Source organism: Suricata suricatta, chromosome 9 (assembly GCF_006229205.1).
Source record: "Suricata suricatta isolate VVHF042 chromosome 9, meerkat_22Aug2017_6uvM2_HiC, whole genome shotgun sequence".
Taxonomy (NCBI): Eukaryota; Metazoa; Chordata; class Mammalia; order Carnivora; family Herpestidae; genus Suricata; species Suricata suricatta.
The window spans coordinates 7579945-7604469 of record NC_043708.1 but is presented as its reverse complement, the minus strand read 5'-3'; the positions used below and the strand labels follow the sequence as shown (position 1 = coordinate 7604469).

At 47.8% G+C, this 24525-nt stretch overlaps 1 protein-coding gene across 1 annotated transcript in view; it reads right to left on the bottom strand.

Moving 5' to 3' along the window:
- Positions 1–24525, bottom strand: part of ATG2B (autophagy related 2B) — a 78305-nt gene that overhangs the window by 9096 nt on the left and 44684 nt on the right. Inside the window, exons 18-36 of the mRNA XM_029950948.1 lie at positions 24355–24497; positions 20392–20549; positions 19842–20014; positions 19293–19443; positions 17850–18046; positions 17602–17682; positions 16092–16198; positions 15846–15938; positions 15215–15285; positions 14764–14840; positions 14097–14267; positions 11702–11843; positions 9799–10001; positions 8368–8594; positions 7356–7464; positions 6241–6435; positions 5500–5601; positions 995–1073; positions 481–688 (exon numbers count right to left, since the gene is read on the bottom strand). Coding sequence (XP_029806808.1) covers positions 481–688; positions 995–1073; positions 5500–5601; positions 6241–6435; positions 7356–7464; positions 8368–8594; positions 9799–10001; positions 11702–11843; positions 14097–14267; positions 14764–14840; positions 15215–15285; positions 15846–15938; positions 16092–16198; positions 17602–17682; positions 17850–18046; positions 19293–19443; positions 19842–20014; positions 20392–20549; positions 24355–24497 — 2687 coding nt within the window. The remainder of the gene's footprint in view (positions 1–480; positions 689–994; positions 1074–5499; positions 5602–6240; positions 6436–7355; positions 7465–8367; positions 8595–9798; positions 10002–11701; positions 11844–14096; positions 14268–14763; positions 14841–15214; positions 15286–15845; positions 15939–16091; positions 16199–17601; positions 17683–17849; positions 18047–19292; positions 19444–19841; positions 20015–20391; positions 20550–24354; positions 24498–24525) is intronic.

Sequence of the window (24525 nt, the reverse complement as noted above, 5' to 3'; positions counted from 1 at the left end):
GCGTGTGATCGCGGGGTGTGGGGGGGGGCTGCCGCGTGTGATCGCGGGGTGCGGGGGGGCTGCCGCGTGTGATCGCGGGGTGCTGGGGGGGCTGCCACATGTGACCGCAGGGTGGGGGATACTTGAGGCCGGCTCTAAACAAACACACCAGGTGTCGGTGCAGCGGCACAGAAAGCCAGCGTGACCTCACGATTGAACCGGCAGGGGCGCCCAGGGACAGGGAGGGGGTGGCGGTGCTTGATTGGTTGAGGCACTCAGTTTCGGCTCAGGTCATGATCTCAGGGTTTGGGGTTCCAGCCCTATCGGGCTCCACGCTGACAGAACAGAGCTTGCTTGGGATCCTCTCTCCCTCTCTCTCTGCTGCCCCACACCCTGTCCCCCTCGGCTTTCACACTCTCTCAAGATAAATAAATATTAAAAAGAAATAAACCTTCAAAACCCTAAAATAACTTCATTTGTTATCAAAATTAAGTGATTTACCTAAAAAACACCGGCTGATCACTAAATGGTGCCTCCTCGGCCGAGAAGTCCTTCTGTCCCTCCCTGGCGGCCGCTGCCCCCGGGCTGGCCCTGCCGTCCTGCGGAGGCTGCTTCGGCCCGGGGAAGGAAAGAACGAGGTTGGGCTCCTTCGAGGCGCTGACGTGCCTGGGCAAACCGCTGGGGACGTCCGCTCCGGGAGACTTTCTGACTGCAACGGTACCGGGCGCATTGAAAAATCAGGTTGGCTTCTTTGGAGAATCCGCTTCGAATCAACGTAGAAGTTAACTTGTTTTGCTACATTTCACTTAAATACAATTACTGCTACAGAGAAAATGGACTGCCACCGTTTAAAATGGTACTGTTACGTAAACTACATTTGCAAGATATAAAAAATAAACACAAAACACATTTACATAAACCAGACTAAAGACTGTAAGTACTCAAAGAGGCCTCCGAACAATCCAGTCAGTCCAAGCACTTGTTACAGACTCTTCCAAACTCCACGTTTTAATACCTTCTGGATCTGGAGCCATCAGAAGCTCTACTTCTGTAGAAAGACTGGTGAAGAAATCCTTCAGGAAGAACAAGGCGTCCTAGAATGAAAAGATGCCACTATGAGGTACGGGGAAGGGGAGGGAAGAAGCGAAGGGAAGGGTAGATTTATTTCTAAAAACTAAAAACCGAAGTATCTGAAAGCCCCATATTTGCCTTATTATTCACACACAATGTTCACTCTGTGCGAGGCCATTCCTATTCCGTCTCCCACACACACGCACTTGTTTGCTACTTCTCACAACTCTGAGACAATCAAATGTGAAAATTAAGACACAGAGGGGTTAAAAACTACATAGCTATTTCTAAACCAAAATATACTTTAGTTTTCTTAGAAATACAGCATTCTCGGGGCACCTGCTGGTTCAGTCCGTTGAGCATCCGACTTCCGCTCAGGTCATGATCTCACAGCTCATGAGTTCGAGCCCCGTGTCGGGCTCTGTGCTGACAGCTCGGAGCCTGGAGCCTGCTTCGGATTCCGTGTCTCCCTCTCTCCCTGCCCCTCCCCTGCTCGTGCTCTTTCTCTCTCTCAATAAATAAATAAACATTTAAAAAAGTTGAAACACAGCATTCTCGTGGTTCAGTCCTAGTCCTCACTGCGGATGGAGGTGCTGGGATCCCCGACACGAGGAAGGGCTGCTGGCGGCACCAGGCACACGGATGCACCTTACGAGTCCTTCCTCTCACTGTTGCCTTTACCGCCATGTTTATTGCCTTAATACATATTCTTCCTGGACCAGGACACTCAAAATTAAAATCAGTAAAGTCACTCAGTATGGTCTCTTCTGAAATTAATTATATAGTAACAAAAAAACGCATGGGCCAGTCTTGACGTCATCCGAGCAGACCATATTTGCCAATTATTAGCAGCTTCCTTGTACCTACCCTCACTCAAACCAACCAATCCATTTTGGAAAATAGAGAATGAAATGCCCGAGCCTATGTTTTCTAATTCTTCCCTTCCATTTAGAAAAACTGTAATATAAAACATGAGTATCACACCAAAAAGAGCGATGTAATTCTGAAGGATCTCATCAACTACTAATCACATTCACCAGAAGTATGAATGTTGCAAGTTAGAAAGGATTGTTCTAGGTACCACAGCACATGGGAGCCTGAAGGACGGGGCTGAAGAAGCAGCAGCTGCTCAGAGCAGCACTGGGAATATTCTGGTTCTGCAGGAGGGCAGTCAGTCCATGGTTCATTATCTGAGGCTTTACACGTCTGTATGTGTATATACTGCTACGCACATTACACAGTAACATAGGCGTATGTGTATGTACACATATTTAATATGTGTATCAAGTATCAGATGTTAACAATGTTAACCTAGATGTTACACAAAGTGTTACTCTTTGACCACTAGATGGCAATATTTTAACACTCTAAATGCTTTGACTCCATGACTTCCTTCAAAAAAAATAGTAAGAGAAAATTCTAGGTAAAAATATGCTCTAAAAGGGGCACCTGAGTGGCTCGATCAGTTAAGCATCTGACTCTTGACCTCGGCTCAAGTCATGACCTTGCAGTTCCCAAGCCCGAGCCCCATGTCGGGCTCTGTGCTAACTAACAGGACAGCTTGGGATTCTCTCTCTCTGCCCCTCCCCTGTGCTGCACGCTCAAAATAAATTAATAAAAATAAATAAATGTTTTTCTTTTTAAAAAAAGGAAAACTACGGAGACAGTGGCTTTTATCCATTGTTACTACAAATGCACAAAATAGAAAGGGGAACTGCTCATCAGCGTTTCAATGTTCTCAGAAGTTTTGATTTCTGTATTCATGCTCCTCTTTACAACCCCATGAAATCTGACTTTAAAACTAGCCAGGAACAGACACTTCACAGAGGGCGTACAAAGGGCAAAGCAGCGCCTGGAGAGATGCTTAGCATCACTGACGGGACTCCATGTCACAGCCACACGGGCCACAGGCGAGACGGCCCAGCGGACAGCACCGGGTCCAGTCAGAGGGTGAAGAGGTGGCAGCTCTCGCCTGCCACCGTGGGAACGCACAACAGTGTGACCGCCGCAGGAGACAGGCAGCTTCTGGCGAGAGTTAACACATGTCTACCTCGTGACCGGGAAAATGTTTGTAGAAGCCAACAAAATGGAAACCCAGATCCATAAACCGACTTGTACACTAACTTCCTAACAGCTTTATTCATAAGTGCCAAAAACACGAAAACAACGCGAATGTAAATCCGTAAGGAAACGGATACACGGGTTGTGGCTGCAGCCGAACAAGGTGATCCGTACCAGCAATGGAGGGGAACAGACCTGCCCCAGCACAGAGCAGGCGCGGGGCAGGGGAGCCCCCCACACTCCCATCGACACCAAGTAACGGCCGGGCGGGCTCTCCCGAGGGGACGGGGAGGACATCAATGGCTGCCCGGGGGACTCTGCAGGGAACAGAAAACGTGCTCTACTGCAGTGGTGTAGTAGCTTCTCAAGTGTCTATCTTGGTCCAGCTCACACTGTATGCCTAATACCCTGGCACTTTATTATACGCAAAGTAGACCTCCATATAATGGATTTCTTAAAACTTAAAAAAAACTTGGTTTATTATTTTTGTGAACAGACTATAGTTATTTCTAGCTTTGAGGTCCTATGATAGAAGATATTAACAGTACAATATGATTTACAGGGTTAAAATCATTACTTTTAATGTCATACTCAGGCAATCAAGCAATGATGCTTGAAAACTGCCAGTGTGCAAACCCACACGGCCAGGGATTCGCCACTTCCAAGCTCAGCCACGCACGAGCTTGCCCTGCCAGAACGGCCTTATGCCTCCTCTCCCAGCCTGACCTCGGCCCTCGAAGTCCTTACAAAAAGCTTCACGTGACCAACTCCACTGCATTCCTTAAGACCCGCCTCAAGTGTCACCTCCTCCTGAGAGCCTCCCAATTACCCTCCTGGCTCCTGTGAACTCCCGGGCGGTTTAGGAGCCCTTTCTGCCGGCACATGTCTGTATCACTTGTACTCACCCCAGGGTGGCAAACAGTCGTCTGTTCGATGTTGGTCCTCCCCGCCACCCGCCCCGCCCCTGTATCCCTCACACAGAAGCTGGGACGAGGCTGGCATTCAGCAATGACCTGGGGTTACCCAGATTTCCAGGCAGTGCAACAATGAAAGAGACGCCAGATGAGGAGAGTCAGGGAATCTGGCCTCTCCACATTTCAGATCTCAAACCCCCTAGTTACACGAACTTCACCGTTTACGTACCCTCCCCAGACAAAACCCGTCCCTCCCACCTAGTGTCCTGCCTGCCCTACAGGTGCACTGATCTTTGGAAGCAATGGGCGTCAACTTCAACGGCGACGATGCAGCGTTTTGAAAACATGAGAAAACAGCAGGTTGCTTTCATACTTCCTGTCCATGCTCCAAGTAACAAGGTCAGGGACATGGACAGTAAGAAAAATACTCCTCGAAGCACTGTCATTCTTCGACGGATTTGTTTTCAAAGAGAACACGGAGAACGCGAGTACCCGGTCTTCTACCCAGATGACCACCTGCCAACTCGAACTAAGGCATGCAGACCTTAGAAGATGCGGACCAGAAGGTGGGGGGGGGGGGGGGTCAGTGCAGCAACTCCCTCACACACACTTGGGAGCATGACCAGGGTCGCCTAGGGCTCACGTCTTGGGGAATAATTTCCTCTCCTCCTCAGTTAAGTCATGACGGTTATTTCTGTTTTCTCAAAGATTAATAATTTCCCACTTCAAAATCACAATGCTTTATAGTTTTAAGTAAGAAATTAAGCTCACTATTAGAGAAAAAAGAGTATCACAGGAGTATCCTGGCTTGCGAGTCTGGCAAAGTCATGCTATAAAGACGTATCTTGCCCATGCTGGTGAGTCCCTAAACACTCCGTCGTATTCCTATTCCAATACAGGCCAGTGTGCGAATGGATCAAATTAAAATATGGGTCTCCGGGGCGCGTGGATGGCTCAGTCGGTTAAGCATCCGACTTCGGCTCAGCTCATGATCTCCCAGTTTGTGAGTCGGAGCCCCAGGTCGGGCTCTGCACTGACAGCTCGGAGCCTGGAGCTGCTACGGATTCTGTGTCTCCCTCTGTCTCTGCCCCTCCCCTGCTCGCTCGCTCTCTCAACAATGAACATTAAAAAAAAGACAACGGCTCTTATCTTTCCATCACAGATAGGAGGGAGTCATTTAAGAGTCCCCAAAACACCCGTGTACCTGCACGCGCGCGTACGGAAAGTCATGGGCGGGCCCTCACGGCTTCGGCGCGGCACGCACCGAGGAGACGGGGAACAGCCGCCAGCGCTCACCCACGGCCGGTTCCGAGCCCAAACCCTGCTGACTCTGCCGTGTTCCTCCCAGCAGAACTCGGCCCTGATTCCGCCACTCTCACAGAAGTGAGACGATCAACACTTTAGCCCTCCCTCTTCTCCCGGCCACGAGCGTCGCTCAGCCCTACCCCCGCCCCGGGCGGCCAGCGACTCGGACCTGGTCCACGTTGAGGCGCAGGGGCATCAGCGACACGCGGAGGCAGCACTCCTGGGGCGACCTGCCCGCCTCCGGGCGCACGTGTAGCGCCTTCACCGTCAGCTGCAAGAGAAGACAGACGTTTTCCCCAAGGACAGGGCAGCCTTGTTTTCATTTAAAAAGGAAAAACAGAAAAGAAACAAAAGGGAAAAAAAGTCCCATTTCTATCTCTGACACGAGAACTAGAAGTGGAATCGTTCGCGCTTCTTCCTCACAGGCCCGACTCGGGCTTCCCTGGGTCACACACGCCCTGAACAATCTCGGAGAGGGGTGGGCTGGTCGCGGAGGGCCAGGGCTGTGCGTGCAGCGCCGGGGGCGGCGCGGCCCTGCTGCAGAGACCGCCCCCGGGACGTTTTCTCCTAGCGGCCCTGGGCCCCAGCAACTTCTATTCCACTAAAACTCACAGAGTGAGACCGCTGGAACATTCCCAGCCATACTAAGGATCCCGTGTAGACCACTATGGACTTCTGGTTCCCCCCAGGCATCAGCACACTGGCAACTATAATTAACGGGCCCTCAAGGTGACGTATAAAATAACTTTTTTAAAACCTAAAACTTTAAGCAGCATATTTAAAAGGGATTTCCATAGTCAAGTGAAAAGAACAAAGAAGAGTCATTTCCCCCGTCTCAGTATCCGCAGTTACAGAGGATAAAACCACTTCTGCAAACCCGACGCCCTGGGGACAGCGGCTCGGGGCTCACCATGCTGGAGCGGGCCTTCCGGGGCATCTCCCTGCTGCAGTACAGGTACAGAAACTTGTTCATCTGCGACGTCGCCAGGCGGTCCCGGATCTCGAGGTCCTGCACGGTGAGCACCTGGCGGGACACCGGGTGCTCCGCGAGGCTGGGGTCGCACGCCGGCGGGCAGGGGGGGTAGACCTCGTGCTGGAACTTCACCTTCTCGGACAACAAGGGACACACAGCGTCTTTACCTTTTCTTTAACTAGCATTCGTCTTGAAAATGCAAAGCATCACTCCTCATTTGTTGACTTCTCAGCTCCCAACTCCACTTTGAGGGAACAGAACGGTTCCCTCACTGACCTGCGTGTCCCCTCCGAGCATAAGCGTGACCGATATTTCTTCCTGATCTCGGCAAAAGCCCTATCCCTTCCAAGCGAAACCCTCAACAGAATAACACGAGATCAGCATCTGGCGTGCCCGTGAAGTTGCTTGAAAATGAATCAATGGACACAGGGTTCAATTTCCAAAGGGGGGAGGACAAGGGTACCATGAAATCATGGAATTTCCATCACTACAGTATTGCTACGCTAAGTCCCCTGATACAGGACACCGGGCACAATCCCGGACGAGCTGACAGAACTACACGCATGGACCGTCATCGGGGGCTGGAAAGACTGGTCTCCAGACGTTCACGGGGACTGACGGACGTGCTGTCCAGCGGCAGCGCCTCTTCCCTACATGCTCAAGGTCAGCGGTGCCCCAAGTGTGGGCCTGGAGAAAGGAGGATCAGAACCACCTGGGGACTCATTAAAAATGCAAAGTCAAGGGCCCCACCTCAGACCTACTGAAGCAGAAACTCTGGGGCCCAGCAACCCGTGTTCTAACAAGCCCTCCAGGCGCCTCCAAAGCCCGCTCAACTCCGAGAGGCCTCCTCTAGGGACACACAAACAAGACCCCGCACACTTCTCAGAACACCTGAGAAAGGAAAAGAGGTGAAAGTTTCACAGGACCCCCTGCTCTTTTCCAATCCAGAGGGCCGGGACTCATGGCTCAAGACCACCCAGTGGGGGAGTGGCCCCCAAGCCCCCATTAATGCTCCTACTTCAGTGGCTCTTTCCTTCCAAATGCCATCTTACCTTGCTTAACTGTATTTCCATTAGAAAGTCATGGTTCCTTCCCTTCCCCCCACACACCAGGTTGCGTCCGTGCCTCGTGGGTGTGTGAGAAGGCGAGCTGTGAGGGCTGCTGTAAATGGAGAGAAACAAGGAAAAAACCTTTTGTTAAGAGAATATTCAAAGACAGGCAATGAATGATCTCAGGGAAAAACGACAAGATTACAGAACTATCAGCATGTTGAGGCAAACTGTGTCTATCAAAGCCACACCTTTCCGCTCCAGTGACACTGAGAATGTGAACTTTAGGTCTTTGCCGTTAAGGCAATCATCTGCTGCAGAAAACCCGAACTGTGACGGTCATTTAACAGGACGGGTAGAAGTGAGACCCCTCTAAGTTCCTGATCCCCTCATAAACCCCTACGGTTAGAGCACGGCCCTAACAATCCCTGTCCACACAAGAAAGAACTCTAAGAAAGTCCTAACTTTTTAAAAAAATCATCTTTAAACAGAAAGTCTCGACACTGGGGTGCCAAAGGCTCCCACTCCCTGGAGCCTTTTCGGACTCCCCCACCCCAGTGGCAACGGGTGCCCCCACTCTGCCTGCCCTCTGCTGGCACCCCCCAGTGACACCCACATTTTGCAAGTCCTTCAGGAGATCGAGCCCCTGCTGGGCACCCAGCTGGAGGGTCATGGGCACCCCCTGAGGACACGCTTCACTGCCCGGCCTCAGCGGCTCCTGAATGGAGGCCAGGGCCTCGGTCTTCCTCATTTTGGTGAACGTGCCTCTAACACCGGCTCTGGCACCTGGGAGGTGCCCTCAAATCGTGCTGAAAGGAAATCACTTAAGTTGCCGTTTTTTGGTAAATATACAAATGATGTAAGTAGGTTTACAAATGAAAAGCTTTAATGTTAAAGGAGTAACAGAGTTTTCAACACTAATTAATATTCCTCAAAATGACAAATTCTACGTATTCTTCTATGGAAATAACATAGTCGCCGGGAAAAAAAAAAGTTTCTGTAGAAATCAACTTACATGTAACTTTTAGCTGGAGAAGTAGGAGGGACTGTTCCAAAATCCTTGCCTCCATACAGATGCCAAACAAGAGAGACTTCCTTAACGACGTACCGGACCACAGGGACGGGGAAGTGCAGAGGGGCTTTGCTGGTGTCTGTCTTCTGAGCGGGCTGACTAAAGTAATTCTCTCTTATCACGATCGCATCGTCCACCATCATTTTTACAATTGGTTCCTCTTCCTTCTCCTACAATAAAGAAGCAGGGAACACACACTATCTTGTCACAGTAGAAACCCCTGATTACACTGCAGATCTCAGGATTTCTCGATTCTGCATTCTTTTCAACAATAATTTTAATCTACAAAATGGGCGAGTTACAACGCAGTGATCACCACGTGGGACACTCAGCATTAACACCCATAAAATGGATTTTCTGTTCTATGTAAATCACTCCATAAAAATTTTTTATAGGCTGCAATTTGGCTTTTCCTGTTTGTTTGATAGTAAAAAGGCACAGATTTAGTGGCATCTGTCTGTGTGTGAAGAGGGGGCCTACAGTTCTCTAATTCAAGGTCAATACTACATTCCAAACTTCACATACTTCAACATGCTGACCACATTATCGAGACCCTAATAATGAACTTATTCTGAGTTTGATCGTTTTTTAATTTCCCAGGATGTAGTAAGACAAATACTGACCTACCAAGTTACTACTGAGCAGGTTAATACACATACACACTAAATTCATAGAGCTCGGTTTCAGCACCAATGCTTGACCAGCGTAGTAAACTGTGGATTCATTAAATCCAGATCCTACTTTTTAAATAGGAGGATGACTCTCTGGAGCACCTGGATGGCTCAGTCGGGGGAGCCTGAGACTCTCTGGTTTCGGCTCAGGTCATGATTTCACGGTTCACAGGATCAAGCCCTACATTAGGCTCTGCGCTAACAGAGCAGAGGCTGCTTGGGACTCTCTCTCCCTCTCTCTGCCCCTCCACAACTCATTCTCTCTCTCAAAATAAATAAACATTAAAAAAAATAAATGTGAGCATGACTCTAACATGGCAACTCTATGTATCAACCATCCATCAGCCCTCACACAAACTGCGTCTTATCTATCCCAGTTCTCGGACTAGCAGCTCTGCATAGCGCTCCTTTCGGCTGTTTTATTACTCTGAAGAGCTATCTTACTACATACAACATCCGTAGCTGAATAATCTACGTAGAAAATTTTGCAAATATATAGCGTTCTTCTCTGAGTCTCTGAGACACACGTCAGAGAGATCGTCAAGTGTGGCAAACATTTGCAAAGCCTTGATCATAAATTACCAAGTGACATCATTCTCAACCAGAAAGAGTTAAAATAAAACCTAGAGACTCTTTCGGGCGCCCTTGGTCGCTCTTCCTGGTGACACGACCCCAGGCCCCCGTCGCGGTGCCCGGGCACTACCTGAACGGTCGCTCTCGGTGCAAAAAGGATGCAAAAGTCGTCATTCTCAGCGGGCGCACCGGTCATCACGTCACTGATCAAGTGGTGCGTGAGCGAGGTGTGCGCAGGGCCAGGCTCCTGGGACACGTTCCCACTCTCGTCTGGAAACAGGAAGAGGTCTGAACAACATGGCTCCTGAAGATGACATTTTTCATTCAAAACACCTAGGTAAAAAAACAAAACAAAGCAAAACAACACAAACACTCAATTTTGGCACATTTTGAAACATCAACAATGCTTAGTAAACATTTTAGCCGCATGTCAGGTGCACACTGTGTTGAATGTTTTTGACTGCAATATCTCATTCGTTCCTCACAATAACGCTCTACTACCAAGACTGATAACAAGTTTGGTGTTCTCCAGGCAGACAGTAAAAGATGGTCTCACGGAGTCAGAGAGAGTCTCCTCTCAGTTACTGGGCACCAGCGGGTTAGTGCTGACTGGAAGTTCCTTAAAGCCAGATTTTCATATAACAACTCTGTCCTGTGAGTGGAGCTCTGGAAGAAACTTCCGGGACAATACTACAAGGTGGGGGGAGCAGGTTACATCTGGCAGGCCCTCCCCCCAAAACCATAGGAAGTCTCTGCTTCTGGAAGGGGGTGGGAGAGACGCGGCCAAGCGGTTCTCGGCCAGGGGGTGGCGCCATGCAGCAGACGGGCAACTTCATGGGGTGCGGGGCAGCCCAACGGGGCCCGCTGCCAGGAGGCTGTGGCTCACCGGGCGCTGGGATCCCCAACAGGACCCCGCTCCCAGGGGGCTCCAGCAATGGGAAGCTCACAAAAGACTGCATGTGCACCAAAATCTGCGCGTGAATGTACATTTTTATGCATTTCTATCACCTAGCAGGTCACTCACTCTTTCTCCATGCATCATTCCAACCACTGGACGGATGGAGAAGGTGACGATGGACAAAGTGCCATTCTGGCCTCAAGAGGCTCACAGACTGGATTTTACTTCTAAGTCACTCATCCTTTATAAGCACCTGGTGCACCGGGACACTGAAGCCGCTCAGTAAACATTCATGAAATATTCGGTCCCACAGAGGTATGTTAGCTGCTAAAACATATCACAGAGAATATAGTGCACAGGAGGCTAACAGTTCCTATTTGGATCCTGAGTACTAATTTATTCTAAACTGGAACGGAAGCAATATTTAATGCTAAACTCTACCAGGAGATAATCTTTTAAAACAGATTTCAGAAGATATAGAAATGACTGTGTTGATCCAGTTAGAAAACAATTTTGAGATGGAGGCTTCAGGTGGGCTCTCAGGGCTGCCTCCCCGGCTGGCTCCTCCCCATCTCTCCAACTTTACTGGCAGACTCTTTCCAACGAGAAGGGAGCTTTGGTGCCAGTGACCGCCGGGGCTGTGAGATAATTCAGGCTTGTGCCTGCTTCTGTGCCTCCGTCGATGTCATGATCTTGCCAAGATGACCTTCTCTCCCCTCCACGTACCTAAACCCCGTCCACTCTTGAAAAGCCAGCTTGTGTCACTCGCGCTGAGGCCTAAGGAGCTGGCTGCCATCCCTCCTGAACAGCAGGTAGGGGCGTGACCCTTTCTGAAGCGCTTTCTCATGTCATCTCTCAATCGCTCTGAGTAAGAGCATCAGTCTGGTTTAGGGCCGATCTGTTTTACGAAACTCCGTGCTAACAGAAAAGCTACGCCTGGTCTTCCATTTGACCTGTACTCCCCACCACACCCACCCCGGCCAGGTCCTTTATCTACTAGACACTCGATAAACATCCACCCAAACTCAGCCTTGTCTTTTCGTGATTAAGTTACTTACTGCAGAATTTATATGTGTACAGATAACATAAGGTGCAACTACGGCCCAGGGCCCCGGGAAGAAGGCGGCCGTCCTACCATTCGACTGCGCGTGTGCGGACGCGGCGGCCTGCTGCAGGTCAGGCTCCTCCATGGCATCGCTCATCAAATCCCGCAGCATCTGCTGATCTGCTTCAGGAAGCACCGGGCCCCGTGAGGATGAGCGACCACTGGAATCTACCTGCAGCCAAAACACCGAATTAAAAATAACTGAAAATGCTCTCAGAAGCAAATGACTTTGCATGGTTTGGGCTGGAAACACACCACGCTTTACAAACACGCCGGAAGCGGGAACAGGCTCGCTGTTCTACATCTGACCCAGCGGCGCTCCCGCCTGACGTTTTTAGCATCATGACCATCGCCCTGACTACCGTCAGCTCCCAGCCCGCACAGGGATCTGTGGCCGCGGAGGGACAGCACGTTAGGAGAGAGAGGAAAAAACACTGCAGTGAGGCGTGGGGCGGCCGAATCTCTCTCTGCAGAGTTAGATCTGCTCCAATCCGCAGCCACAACAACGCTCACCCCTTTGACACCGAGCCGCTGGAGGTCGGGCCTCAGGTCCTGGGATGAATGGACGTCTAAGGTCAGCAGGGGGCACACACAGAGTGGGGACACTTGCTGAGTGGGGAGTCCCACTGACGCTTAACCCCTTTGGTCAGTGAACGGGGCATTCACTAAATCCAGACCACGTTTCTTAAATGGAAGCGTGGTTCTAACATGCAAAGATCCAATTGGAAAGGGATAATTTAAAGTAAGTTTTAGTATCAGAGTGGCTAAAATGAACAAAGCAAGAGACTACAGTTGTTGGAGAGGGTGTGGAGAGACGGGCACCCTCCTACACTGTTGGTGGCAATGTAAACTGGTGCAGGCGCTCTGGAGAACAGTGAGGAGGTTCCTCAGAAAACTATCGATAGAACTCCCTTATGACCCAGCAATAGCCCTGCTAGGGATTTACCCAAGGGATACAGAAATGCTGATGCAGAGGAGCACATGTACCCCAATGTTCATAGCGGCACTGTCAACAGCCAAATCGTGGAAAGAACCTAAATGTCCATCACCTGACGAATGGATCAGGAAGATGTGGCATATATTCACGATGGAGTACTACATGGCAATGAGAGGGAAATGACATATGGCCCTTTGTAGGAAAGTGGATGGACCTGGAGGGTGTCATGCTGAGTGAAGTAAGCCAGGCAGAGAAGGACAGAAACCATATGTTTGCACTCACAGGTCTAGCAGGAAAACAAGAGAGACCTAATGGAGAACCAGGGGGAGCGGAGGAGGGACAGAGAGTTGGGGAGAGAGAGGGACACAAAACTTGAGGGACTGTTGAATGCTGAGAATGAACTGAGGGTTGAAGGGGAAGGGGGAGGGGGGAAAAGAGGTGGTGGTGATGGTGGAGGGCACTTAAGGGGAAGAGCACTGGGTGTTGTATGGAAAACAATTTGACAATAAAATATTATGGAAAAAAAATTAAGTTTTAGTAAACTGGAGAATGTTTTTAAAAAGAGAATAAGCAGCAGAGAGGGAGTGTCAGGAATCGCCTTCGGACCAGTGGGAACACAGCAGGAGCAAGGAGTCAAAAACAAGCGGAACACGACTGAAGTGTAGAAGCATCCTGACCGAAAGGGAACGCAAGGCCAGCCAGACCCCTCCCAGAGGCCCCGTCACCGGAGACGACGAATTCTGTTCACAGACCAGACCGTGAGGAAGAATGAAAAACCACTCAGCAATTAAAAATGCTACCATATTCGACACTGTTCAATCTAGACATAAGAGAGGACAGAGAGGTAATTGTACGGGGACGTAAGAAAGCACTGAACTGGAAATCAAAATATCTGAATTTTGTTGCCATTTTGGTACTAGTTTTGGCAAATCACCTAATTCTCTGGGTTTTAACTCCTCCATCTGTAAAATGCACACGACAATCTTTACCCTGTCACACTGGGTTAAGGGAAATCACGCAGGAGAACACAGACTGAAAAGCGGACAGAATCCTATGTAAAAAACATGAAGGACAACAGAGGTCTTCTGGAAACGATGCAAAGCCCTGCGCCTCTCAGAAGCAGTTTTACACCTGACAAACTTTACACCTGACAAGTTTTCCACATCACAAGCTCTTACACGCTAAATGCTTTTCTCTCCCCAGAGGGGAGATGAAAATAACTTCAGTCTGGAAAAAACTATCGTGTTGGCTGAGAAAATGAAGGTTTTGAGACAAAGAATATCAAACAGGCGAAGGGTTTTCCAGACCGGCCCATGGAACCACCTTTCCAGACCCCACCACTGTGCAGGCAAGTAACAGGTGATTTTTCGAAGTTTCTTTGCTACCTCAGGACAGCCATGAAGACCTCGCTGACCACCCCTGTCACCTGTGTGGCCGCATGGGGTCCGGGTCAGGGTCAGTCACTCTCGCCATGATGCCCCGCGGTACCTGCATCTCTCTCTCAGGGGCTCCAGGCTCCGGTTCCGCCTTGGCAGCTGCACGTAAGTCCCCGTAGCTTGCGATGTACTGAATGAGGTTCATTAACGCAGCACAGGAGTCCGAGCATGTTCTGATATGGACGACGTCACTGGAACAGTGCAGCTCAAAGCGTGGCTCGCTCTGGACGGAGATGGGGGGAGGGGATGAGAACAGTTTCCAGGGGCGCCTGGGGGGCTCAGTCAGTTGAGCGTCCAACTCTTGGTTTCAGTTCAGGTCATGATCCGAAGGTTTGTGAGTTCAAGCCCCACATTAGGCTCTGCACTGACAGCACAGGGCCTGCTTGGAACCCTCTTCCCCCCTCACCCCCACCCCCATCCACCCCATCCCTGCTTGAGCTTGTGCTCTTTCTCAAAAATAAACTTAAAAAAATTTTTTTAAGAAATTTTTACTTAAGAAATTTTTTTTCAAACAAGAAAAAAAATTTTTATTGCATAGGTTTTACATTAAATAAACTAGACTATAATTTTTCTTACCATAGGAAACATGTATTTATAATGACTAAATCCCAATTTTAAAATATTTTATCTACTTTTGACCAAGATAATTTTTACAGTAAATTCAATACTATAAAAAAGCAGGACTTAGATACAAGTTTCCATTTATTTTAATCACTTACTTGCTCTCCATCAGAATCAGATTTCACCGCAGTGATGGTTAGTTCCAAAAGCCCCATATCCATGACACGAACATAATCTGAAAGGTTTTAAAGGAACAAAATATCTGAGCAAAGCTTTCAAAAAGTGCTTATCCAACCAACATGTATTAAAACTAGCATCTCTTTAAAATTCACGGCAGTTGGTGCTACAAATGTCTAAAATGCAATGAAAATATAGTGCATCTGATAAAAGTCCTACCTTTCCATTTAGAAACAAAATCCATCTTTTATTAAATAGAGTACATATAATTTGGTGCACTTAACTGACGTTCTAAAGACATGATAACTTCAAACTGGTATTTAGTAAGATCCTCAGTTCAATGGCATCATTCAGAGTTGAAATGCTTTAAAACATTCACGTGCAAACAATAAAGAGCATTCATCTGCCTCGGCTTTGTTCTTCAACTCTTACCTCTATTCAAATTTACAGTAACAGTGTTACACTTGTCGGACAGATGCAAAGCAGCTTCGTCCATGATTATTCTGAGGAAAAAGGAGGAAAGCCAACATCTAAAAACTTCACTTGGAACACGGAACACACGATCACGGCACACTTAGGTTATCACTCTTCCCATACACAAGTTATCAAAGTCATGTACAGTTTCCTACAAGTGCCATCTGACATTTCTCTAAAACTCACTGCTTCTGAGTTCTAGAAACTTAATGTGTGCAAAGAGTAAGACTGAACCGTCTGCTCAAATTAATTTTAAGTTTTCAGCATGTTTTAATAAATGCCCAAATTCATAAGACTTAAATTATGAAAATAAAGGGCATCAGGTCATGCAGGAGGTTTAAGTTGTTTTAAGAAGTAAACTATCAATCTCAAGAATTCATTGCCTCCCTAAAAACAAAGAACAGTGATACACGGAAGGGAAGGGACGAATCATCTGAAATCTAAACATTTAAATCCTGGATAGAGCGGCCGGGCAAGGAGGAAGAGAGGCTGGCTGTAACGGAAGCCTGGGCCTTCGCTCGAGGTCAGCTCGGCATCAGTCAGCCGTCCGGGCCGGCCCCGCTCAGCAGACAGCGAGGGTCACAGACACCTGAGAGTGGATGACGATTTGTCCAAGGCCACGCTGCTCGACACACTGAACGTTTCCACAGTGAGGACAGACCGGATGGGCAAATAAAGAGGCCTAATGCCGAAAAGAAACAAAAAAACGTCAGTTGGCTACCACAACAGAACTCCCTTAAAAGAGCACTTTTAACCTTATTTTGAATTACATTATTTTTTGAAACTCAGTACATATTTTGAATACAATTTTATTTTGTTCTGTCTGTGAACTAACCTATAGTCAAGTGCACAGCTCCAGAGATGAACGTGAAAAGTTGTAAATGAAGTGGGAGGATTATATCCCAGGACGGGCTCATCAGCAATATTCAAGAAGTATAAAATCTATAATCACAAAAATAGTAAATGCCCTGCTTAGAAGGAAAAAAAAAAACAGTTTTGATAGGATATCCTTAATACCAATGTAAAATAAAATCTCTCACAGAAAAAGCAACCATTTATTGAAAAATCAAAGCTAAAAGAAAACACTCATCATTTTGAAGGAATTCATTTCAAAAAGCATTTGTGTGGGGCGCCTGGGTGGCTCAGTGGGGTAAGCAGCCGACTCCAGCTCAGGTCATGATCTCACGGTTCGTGGGTTCGAGCCCTGCATGGGGTTCTGTGCTGACAGCTCAGAGCCTGGAGCCTGCTTCTGATTCTGTGTCTCCCTCTCTCTCTCTCTGCCCCTCCCCTGCTCACGCTGTGTCTCTCTCTCTCTCTCTCTCTCAAAAATAAACAAACGTTAAAAAAAACTTTTAAAAAAAGTATTTGCAAATCTAGAGTTTGAGATGAAGAGAGGCCCATCTGACTACTGCAGCGCTTGAGAAGTCTTGGGAAAATCCCGTCTTATGAAACTGAAGTGTGTATGATACATTTTCACATTATTTTGCCAGGGACAATTCTTGAAAAAAATAAATATTGCCAAAGCCCGCTTACACTCTGCCTGGTTTTCTACATAATGCATTCTTGGGAAAAGTTATTTTTCCTTAAATCATACCTAACACAGTCTGGAAAAAAACACCAGTCTCTCTTACCAACATCTATTCTCCCATATTTCTACCCAAATGGGGTTAGGCTCATCACCTCGCCCTGACAACCGAGCTCAGGGTTCACACCCACCACCGCTTTGCCCTCACCACACTGGGCCAAGCCTCCGTGTGTTTCCTAAGTGCTCTTATGAAAGATCTCTGAAAACTTGCCAAGTACAAAGTAAGTTATCATTTTCAGAGCAAAAGAAAAAGTTCTCCTAAGGACAATGAACAAAAATCACTGTGCACTAGTTTTCATTCTCATGTAGGAAAGAATTAACCAAGTGTATTTCATGAATCAAACAGCTGTTACACTGGAAATTCATGACGGAAATCCTTATAAATGCCTCAGAGCTCGAAACTGGCCTAGGGAATCGTTCTGAAACTACGGCTCCTCAGGAAGAGGGTGAGAAGTGCAAGTCACGACCTCATCCATCCCCCTCCACACCGGGTGCTCCACGCTCTGGGACACAGAATCCCTTCCCTTAGGTGACGTACACGAGACCTCCGAGAGGGGCAGGGTCCCAACGCTGGGGTAAGAAATCCGTTTCACTCTGGAGTGGTGCGAATATTCTATCTCCTAACCCGAGAGGAGGCTCCACGGAGCGCGGAGTTCGGTGAGACCCCGGGGAGCACGGGGCCTTCACGACTGGGGCTCCGCGGGCGCGTGTGGCGCGTCCGGAAGAAGGAAGCAGCCCGCCTGCCCGTGCCCGCTCTCACCTGCTCGTGCCAGCTGAGCCCAGACGGAAGCATCCGGTGCCGGAGGGTGGCGTCTCTCAGTCCCACAGCAATGAGAAACTCCTACACACAGCAACACCGAGAGTTCACTCACCACCTGCGTAACCCTCTAATTCAAAACTTGAACAGGTTTTCTGAGGAAAACAGGTGTTGCCTTTTGTGCGATCACTTTTAGCTAGTCATCACGCGGACGGCAAGTAGTTAATGGCATAAAGACACGCAAGACCAACCTTGGTGGACTCCGACTTATCAGACAGTATTTTCACTGCGACAGAGAGCATATTCACAGGGTCTCCTCCACCACCGTCTGACGCAGCTCTACTGACGCCATCTTCTTCGGAGGAATAAATAGTAGGTTCCAACCAATGGGGGCGGGTTGGACTGGGCAGTCGTGTTTCTGCAGGGAGAATCGCTCCGTCCACCACGCCTACGTCCACAGAGAGAGGACAACAAGATGGGCATCTGCAGTTAGTCCACAGACTTCGGCAACTCAGCACTCCATGTACTTCCACTGACTACCAGCACCAAGAACCAGCCTGACATCAAGAATCTCTGCTAACGTTAGTATGAAAGACAGTACCGACTTAAAAATAAAAATTAAGATAGGAAATGCTTTTAGGAAAATTAAATTTAAACAGAAACATCTGATAAACATGAAGACTGTCCAAGTACTGTTTTCTACACTTTGGGAAACACACACAAAACAGAATGGGGCAATTATCTTCTATTTTCCATTCACAAGGGAACAGGGAATGAGCTCAAAGAATGGTGAATTCTGTGTTTGTTACCACAGGGGGTACTGCTTAAGAGAGTAACAAATGTAAAGTCTCATCAACTCATCGGGGGACAGTAAGATATGGTGTATCCACAAACTGGACTATTACTCAGCAGTGAAAGAGGAGAAAACACTGTGACACTTGGAGGAGGACTGGAGACATGGTGATAAATGACAGAAGCCAGTCACAAAAGACCACGTACTGGGGGCGCCTGGGTGGCTCAGTCGATTGAGCCTCCGACTTCGGCTCAGGTCAGATCTCACGTTTGTGGGTTCAAGCCCCGCATCAGGCTCTGTGCTGACAGCTCAGAGCCTGGAGCCTGCTTCCGGTTCTGTGTTTCCTTCTCTCTCTCTGCCCCTCCCCCTCTCATGCTCTGTCTCTCTTTGTATCAAAATAAATAAAACATTAAAAAAAAAAAGTTTTAAAAAAAAGACCACGGACTGAACGATCCCATAAACACACAGAATACATACATCCACAAAGCAGAGGTTAATTAGTGCTTGGGGGGGGTGGTGAGGGCTGTGGGAGGGGGACAGCTAAGGGGTACACAGTTTCTTCTAGGGGTGATGAAAATGTTCTAAGGTTGACTGTGATGATGGTTACAGCAATTCTGTAAAATAACCAATGAAATGTAGAGTTTAAATGGGTGAAATATACGGTATATGGATTGTATCAATAAAGTTATTGCCCCAAAAAAACATAACATCAACTCCTAATGTGCAATAAGCATTACTTTGCCAGTGGAATCAGAAATTATTTTCTGTGGGACGTTCTATTATCAGAGTTCTGCTCTCAACAGATTTTACGAAACAAAATTTAAACCGGTCTAAACGGGAGTGAACACACACACACACACACACACACACACACACACACACACACGGAAGGGTGTCCTACCTTTGTGGTATAGACTGAAACTGTTCGAATGAAGGCAGATGTAGTGCTTGTCATCAAAGCCTTCATACTTTGTCACACAAAACAAGGAGCCGCTGTTGAACTCTAACCAGAATTCACCATGCTTATTTTCCAACAGATCTCCATTATCTTGCTAATAAGAAGATCAACAAAAGACAGAAGTCATTATTTAAATGCAGAAGAGGAAGAATGACCCTTGGGTTGCTCCTTCCTGATTCAGCTTAGAAGATTCTCCCGTGGTGCTGGCAAACAGGTCTGATTCTGGAACCACCCACCAGGGTGATATGAAAACCCTAGTAATCAAACACGGGGCAGGGCCTGTTCTGTCAAATGAGTCTTCATCCTCGCTTGCACAGATGACGTTTCTAGGGATCACCTCAGCGCTTCTGCCACAGAAGGACCATCTAACGCTGTCTTCTGACCGGCAGGGAGGGCGGGAGACAGCCTCACACTCCCTGATGACGTGAAGTACAGACCGGGGGAGGTGTGAAAGGAGGTAGCTGGAAACACTTTGCATTTGTAAATCCTCACCTTTACTTCTGTAAACACGGCCATTAATCCATGATTAACACTCAGAAGAACAGAGAGGAAACTTTGTGCGTTCTTGTTCTGAAAGTCGAGTTTTTTTTTCCTACGGGAACGGTAGTTGGGGTCAACAGTAGAAAAGTACTGCAAGGTCTCCTCCTCAGACCCACTTTCCTCATCTGCGAGAAACAAACGTCATAAATCCACGGTTCTGACAGCTGTTAAAACAGCACCTGGAACAGTATCACAATACTTGTCTTACAACCTGCTTTTTACCGGGAATCTAGCATGATAATAAACATTTACTTTCTATGTTGTTCTCTCTCCCACTTAACTGATAACGTACATACCGTCACTATAAAGACAACATATTTCACTGACACTAGTCTCAATATAGGGATAAAAGTGGGGAACTACTGTAAGTTACTGAAAGATATTATAGACTATATTACAAGTAGAAAACAGCCAAGAAATATTTTCATACCAATTGAGGAAGGGTTACTAATGTATTGATAAACCAGGCATTTTAAGTCAGAACAAATTTAAAATATATTACCATAGTGCACTGTAGATTTAAATTGGCTAAAACTATCTTTGTTGAAGGTATTAATCAGTTGGCTGGCTACGGAAAGACCAATACCATATGAGATATTCTCAAATGTCCCGACTGGTGAAGGAGCGGTTGGTTCCCAAAGCAGCAAGTCATTAAAGATCCTGTTATAGACAGAAGTTGAGAAGTAAGCACTCATCTCGCAGTTCAACTGAAGGCACAGGAAAGAACACAGCTTTAAGAAGTCACACGAATAATCATTTTTCTACATGGTCAAACAAATTAGATCCTACCCAAAAAAAGGTGTTTTTAAGCATCCATTATGTTCTTTCAATGGAAAGATGACTCGTACATCTCTAGGGCGGGGCCGTGAGAAAGACATCTGTCCAGTGCGATCCCTAACAGCTATCTGCCTAGTTTTACCTGTGTGGTGCGCCTCAAATTACACACACCTAAATGCACTCTAAAGGAGGAAGTTGACCTAAAAACCCACGGAGAACAAAGGAAAGTGGCCCACAGCGGAGCGCACTTAACGCACCTCGCCTGGTCTCCTCTGACGCCCCCCAGTCCCACGGGACAGCCAAGGAGGAACCACCGCCCTCGCTTCACGCTCTCCTAAGGGCCACACGGCTGACGTGCAGGGAACTGAGGCTGCAGCCCAGATCCCGCCCAGCCCCTCCCCCACCGATCACTGTCCCCAGGGATAAGTGCTTTGGTCCCACAGCAAGCGCAGCTTCGTCGGGGAGAGTGCAGGAGACCAAGCGCACATGTCAAACGTAACAGAAACAGGACACCCTCTCACGAGTGGCCACCGCCAAGGCAAGAGCAGTGACTGATGGGCTGACACACATCAAGCCAGGCGACCAACACATCCTACTGTTTCAAAGAAACCTGTCACTACTCCAACGCCCTTCTGCTCCTCCCCCCACCCCTAGCACCCATGCAGCACATTTCCACACTCAGACTTTACAAAGTCCTCTCTCTGAAGCCTTCTGTTGGATTTGGACACGCAGCCAAACCTTCGCATGTGTAACTCAATCAGGGCACCTTGCTTCCCCTTCCTAGACTGTAGGCTCTCGGAGAGAGGGACGTAGGTCCTGGACACTGTTACATGTGCCCCGCACACTGACTGTCACATAACAGGCCCTGAGAGTTTGATGCCCTATGCGGAAGGACTGCCAAAAAGCACAGTCGTAAAGCCTAGTGTGAAGACCAGTTAAGGTGCCAAAGCATGATGTAGCCCTGGCCGAAGCTTCCTGTGGGAAGCCACACATCTAGGAATTTTCTGGGCCAATTCCTGAGCTTCTGAAGCCCTAGAAAGTATAAACCAGGACGGAGTACTGGGACTCCCAGTAGACCAAAGTCTCCATCCCGAAAGCTCTCCATCTGGAAGAGTCAGCAGGTGGGGAATACCAGCGACGCGGGCCAGGAATCGGTCTCCTGTCAGACAGGACGCCAGCCGGGCCCCAGACCGGGCGTGCTCATCGGCTGGCTGGCCTCTCTCAGGCAGATCGCTTACAGGACAAAGAAACAGAAGAGCCTAAACCCTGGTCTTCCTTTGAACTCCTATATAAACAAACAGCGAAGATCTAAAAGAAGAAAAATGAAGAATTTTCTCAGGAAATACTCTCCGTTACTTCGTCCCTACAACTATTCTGTTAGCTTCACAGGTTAAAGAGAAACCATTACTTTATCTGAAGCCTGGAGATCCTGGTAAGTGACCTGTAAACGCAAGCTTCATGATTTTACGTTTTCCTCAAGTTACATTTTGGCTTAAACAGAGTCTTGACACCATGAATACTGTAAAACACTGTGCTGTTCTCTGTAAGTTTAAGAATATTTGAAAACCTTAGTATTAACTTCAAAATAAAAATAAACATATGTGAAGCCAAACCAAGAGCCAAGACCTCACACCTGGGAGCTCAGACACGTGCCTGAGAGACCCGCAGGGTGAGGAACACTTCCGTGTCCTTGCAGCGGCAGGCACCGGGGGCGGGAGCAGCAGGCAGTGAGGAGCCCCCCCGTTTAGCCAGCACCTCCGGAGGACAGACCCTCTCCGGCTCCCCTGCGCCGCACGCTAACCGCTGGCTCCTCGGGGCTGCCCACCAGCCCCCCGGGACGCCCGCTCTCCCCAGGCAGGCTCCCCGTCCCGTGGACTCGCCGAGTATCGCTGGGTTTGGCCTCCGATGTGCTCATCCCAGCTGTGTTTACGGTTGTAAGTACGTTTTCACGTAATATTGTGCCAACAGGTGACTTTCAAACGCATAGACTGAGAAAATCTTAAAACCCAAGAAGGATTTTGCACTCAGATTACTTTGAAACTGTTTTTTCAGAAACTGAAAACTGCAGACAAACGTTTCGGGTATACATTATGTAAAAACCCCCACCAGGGGCCCATGTTAAAAAAAAAAATTAAAAAAGGTCTGGTCTTGTATTTAAAACATGGTAGATGAACATATTTATAAACTGAATGTTTAAGGTGCAGATTTCTGTTCTGATGTCCCAATTTAACCAGTGGCCACCTGCTCCAGCAAATGCAGAAAGAGGAAGAAATGGACTAAGCCCTCTGACCTCTGGGCTGGACTTGAACTAGTCTTTCATTGTTCTGTCTTATCCTTGCACATCTGTCGGCTCTTAGATCTGTTTCTCAACTACACACGACTGGCTGAGAGATCAGTGGTGTCCAAACTTCAGATCATGTGTCACCCTAACAGCTACAAACCTGTAAAAGCCTTCGGATGTAACTTCATAAGCTTTATGCTTCAGTGTATACATTACGTATATTAGAAGATACATTTCACAAAACTCTTTAATAAGTTAAACAGAAGAACATTTTCTTCCTACATTTCAGTAGACGGTCCTATGAATCTCTCTCACCATCAAGACAACTGAACTACATGGATCTTTCCTGAACTTTCTAAGATCAACAGTCTTGCGCACTGGCGGGCAGTAAGGAGGCCCAGAGCCTATTGTCAGCAGTTAAGGGATACGGGCCAGGGACACCCGCTACGAGGCAAATGTGCAGCAGAAACAAGAGTGGAGCTTCTGAAAATTAACAAAAATGAGAATAGCAAGTTTTACATACGGGAAGCTAGTGGTAACAGACACTAGGAACATCTTTTTCTAGAAAAGCACATGCCCATCTCTCAGGCACGCTAACAGAAGAGAGCCCCTCCGGGTACGGATCGAGGGCAGGAACGGAGGACTGAGTGCGTGCCACATGCGGGGCTATTCTCAGGACTCTCCAAGGTCCGGATCATCCAAGCCGCCCAACACCCCTCCGACACAGGTGTAAGCCTCACCCACTTTTTTTTTTTTTTTTTAATAGATAAGGAGACTGAGCTTAGGGAAGCCAGGTAAGTTGGGAAGGTCTTCAGAGTCTAGGATATTTCAACTCTAGAATCCCATTTATTTCAACATATTTGCTTGGCATGTATATTTAAGGATATTTATAATCAATTTAAAATGTTACATGCAAATTGACAAGTTTCAATTGTAGAATTCTAACAAGCGGCTTCTTTAAACTCTGAAAAAAGATGCTCCTTATACAAAGACTTTGGATTCTGACTCTACCCCAGCACCCCTCTACACAGGGATCTACCACCACCCCCTGCACCTGCTGGCCCTCCTTACAGGGACCTCCCAACTCTTTTCATGTCACTGCACACACAGAAGACACATTTGCTCAGTGCCCTGTGGTAAGGTGACCGACAGCAAACAGCCAAGGACAGTGGGGGAAATAAACATTTCACACACAAGTAACTGAGTTACCAGACACACCGGTTAGGAACCTCTGCTATGACAACAGCCCACTGTAACGGTAAGTTTTGTAATCAACAGCACGCAAAGTACCCAGAGATGGTAGATAATATTAAAGCAAGGAAAGAAGAGAGGGAGGTGGGGGAACAGGGAGGCAGCTAGGCAGAAAAGCCCAATCCCAAAGACTCCACTAAATGGGTTTAAACTCACCTATTATACAGCTTCTCATAAAAACCCTTATTAGGTAGTGTTACATGAATGCTGGGCAGCATAAGCTCCAGCACATAGTGGGAGTTGCTGATTGCTTTGTCCTGGAACTCTGTCATTTCCACGGGGTCTCCCGGCATCACCATCTAAAATATAACAGTTTGGTGCAAAAAA